The sequence below is a fragment of the Miscanthus floridulus genome, chromosome 3 (assembly GCF_019320115.1).
Source record: "Miscanthus floridulus cultivar M001 chromosome 3, ASM1932011v1, whole genome shotgun sequence".
NCBI classification, from domain to species: Eukaryota; Viridiplantae; Streptophyta; class Magnoliopsida; order Poales; family Poaceae; genus Miscanthus; species Miscanthus floridulus.
In genome coordinates, this window is record NC_089582.1 from 134,798,828 (window position 1) to 134,801,851 (window position 3,024).

Here is a 3,024-nt window from a genome sequence, read left to right on the forward strand (position 1 = left end):
GATCGTGCACATGATGTGATTTTTCTTTTTTCTTTTTACATCGATCTAACATAATTAATCAATCCATATATGCTTTATGTCGATGTTACTGCATGCAGCTTCGTGGCTAGGGCATGATGAAGCCCCTCACTCCCTCAGACTTTCAGGCTCAGAAACAGAAACGACATCAGGTGATTTGGCATGAATTTCGCCGTGGCCGGCTCCGGCGTGCTTGAGGTGCCGGAGAAGGTTGCGACCCCCAGCAAGCAGGTCGACAACTTTGAAAGCCTGATCAAGGACCGCACCTTCCCGCCTTGGCGCCTCAGGTTCTCCCTCGCGCTCGTCGCCGTCTCCAGCAACGACTACGCCCACCTCGCCAACATGAGCTCCGCCGACGACGTGAGTCGAAATGATCTATCAATCTACATATATAGGGATACGTGTTGCGCTTGCGTGTTACGACTTACGACGTGCCTATATATGGTTGCAGACGTTGGCTTTGACCGAGACCGTGACGACGGGGATCGCCAAGGAGGTGCAGCGGCTGCAGGATGCCAGGATCTCGGGATGAACAGGATCCTCGTCAACAACGTGCACCCACTAGGCTGCACGCCGTTCCGGACCAGGCCCAACAACTACACCCACTGCGACGACGTTGCCAACGCGGTCGCGGCCGCCCACAACAAGCTTCTCGCGGAGAAGCTGGGCAACTACCGTGGGAACGTCATGCTCCTCGACCTCAACACGGCCTTAATGGTATCAACCCACTTATACCTTATATATAAAAAAATACTATCCAATCATTATAAGATTATAATCACAAAACATATCGTTTCAAAATATAATCACAAAACATATAATATAAAAAGGCACAATAGTTATTTTGGTTCCTCAACTATTACTCGAGGCTCAATTTCATCCCTAAACTTTCAAAACGGCCGTTTAGGTCCTTAAACTTTAGTTTTAGATCAATTTCATCTGCAACTATAAAGATGATCGTTTTAGTCCTCCAACTTTGCATTTTGGGATGAATTTCATCCATAAAGTATCAAAGTGCATTTAACTTTTATTTTCAACTCAATTTTGTCTATTCAAAAAGAGAACCTTATATTTTAGGCACAATTTCATCCATAAATTATCAAAATTATAGATCTGCTATTGTTTCAATATATCCATGTATTCTTAATGAATAAATAGTGTTCGATGTGTAATTGCTCCCGTAATATCATGTAGTCGGATATATATAAATGGTACCATTATAAGGTAACACTAAAAATAACAGCTTAGAATTATTAATGGCCACGAAAGAGTTTTTGGATAAATATTATTTTTCTATCTCCAATCGCTGGTGGTGTTGGAGCTAACTAGGTGCTACAGTACAACGTTCCACGTAGAACGTAGACAACGTTGTGTTGAAAATAAAAGTTTAAAGAACAAAATACACTTTGATAATTTATAAATGAAATTGAGCCCAAAATGCAAAGTTTGAGGACTAAAACGACCATCTTCATAATTTTAGGATGAAATTGAGCCTAAAAGTAGAGTTTAAGGACTAAAACGGCCGTTTTGAAACTTCAAGGACGAAGCTGAGCCTCGAGAAATAGTTGAGGGACTAAAATGGCTATTCTGCCATATAAAAAAGTGAATACTTAAATTATAATTTGAGAGAGAGTATCATATCAGACTGCGCCTTATAAACTGGATTGGAGGGAGTAACAACACAAATGATTTCATAGATTAACTTAATAGATAGTGAGAGCTTGGCTCGATGCTTATATTATAAGTGGGTTGAAGATATGGATTAATCTAGCAATCGACCTATTTAATTGCACGGCCATCTTGCTAGTTACAATATAGCGTAGTACTCACTAATTGAGTGCCTGCGACATCTGTAGACAAGTTTTCACCTGTCAGTACTTGGCAACTCTGTTCATTTCATCTTAAAGTAACTTTATTTGATATCTGGTTCGAGTTACGTCTTCAATTCTCTGCTTCCCTCCCCTTCGATCTACGGAGAGTCTATTGTTGTGGTCTGTGGATCTGGTGGTGCGGAAAGATTGATGGGTGGGACTTCCTCAACTGCAAAAAGAAGAACTGGATCAGCTATGAGAGCAAATAAGGAAAACACTAGTAGTAAAAAGAATAGGAACTTGCCAAAGCACATGGGCAAGAGAGTCGGTGGAACGATCACTGCGCAGGTTAGTGGAAGGAGGTACATTCGTGTTGGAATGAGAGGCGAGGGCGACATCCGGCTGATATCCCCGGACAACACGTGGCAGAGGCAAATCAGATTCTCTCTGATGACTTGTCGAAGACCATCGCAGCACTGGAACTGTGCCGTCGTCTCGCTTGCATTCGTCAAATAGGGCAAGCACGAGCTCAGAGGCAGCAATGGCATGTAGCAGTCACCTGCTTGCTGGGACGGGGTACCTGGGCGTGGTGCAGGAGGTGTCGGCGACGCAACGCCACGCCATGGGGTACCCGGGCGTCGCGGAGGATTGGCTGCTACTCCATTGGAGAAGGCGAGAACTAGTATGATGAAGAGGTAGGGAGCTGATGCCATTGCTTGGAGTTTGCCTGTCATCTGATTGAGGTGATTTTTTTGTGTCTCGACTCTCAAGGAGTATGGCGCTCTTTAAAGGCTGGCTGGGTTGATGGGTTTTTGCACAATCCTGCAATTGCGCGACACATTCGCAGCCTGAGCGCACTCTTTCGATTTATCTGAGAGTTAGCAGGGCACATTCTTGACAAGAGCTCCTCCAAGCTAGATATTGGTCGCCACTTCTGTTCGGTGAAACTTTTAATTGTCCGGTTAATTTAAACCGCTGGCAACGCCCAACGCATTTGCCGCGGGCTGACCTCTGCACGGGCGTTCGACCACGATCAACGCCCGAACCATCTCCTGCCGCCGCAGGCGGGGCGACCGAACTGTGTGCAAGGGATGGGATGGGATGCCTCACGGAAAGCGCATGGGCTGAACAGTGGAGGTCGAGGCCAGACCGCCACACGCATGCGCTGATCAGGTCGGGCCGTTGCCCGTTGCAA

The 3,024-nt window shown here is 45.5% G+C and overlaps 1 protein-coding gene across 1 annotated transcript; it reads left to right on the top strand.

Moving 5' to 3' along the window:
* On the top strand, nt 1-1,089 carry LOC136547055 (GDSL esterase/lipase At2g36325-like). Its single transcript, XM_066539022.1, has 2 exons — nt 1-378; nt 470-1,089. Exons 1-2 carry the CDS (start codon nt 181-183, stop codon nt 548-550), a joined length of 279 nt encoding a protein of 92 aa, XP_066395119.1. The 5' UTR covers nt 1-180; the 3' UTR covers nt 551-1,089.
* The last annotated feature ends 1,935 nt before the right edge of the window (nt 1,090-3,024 follow it).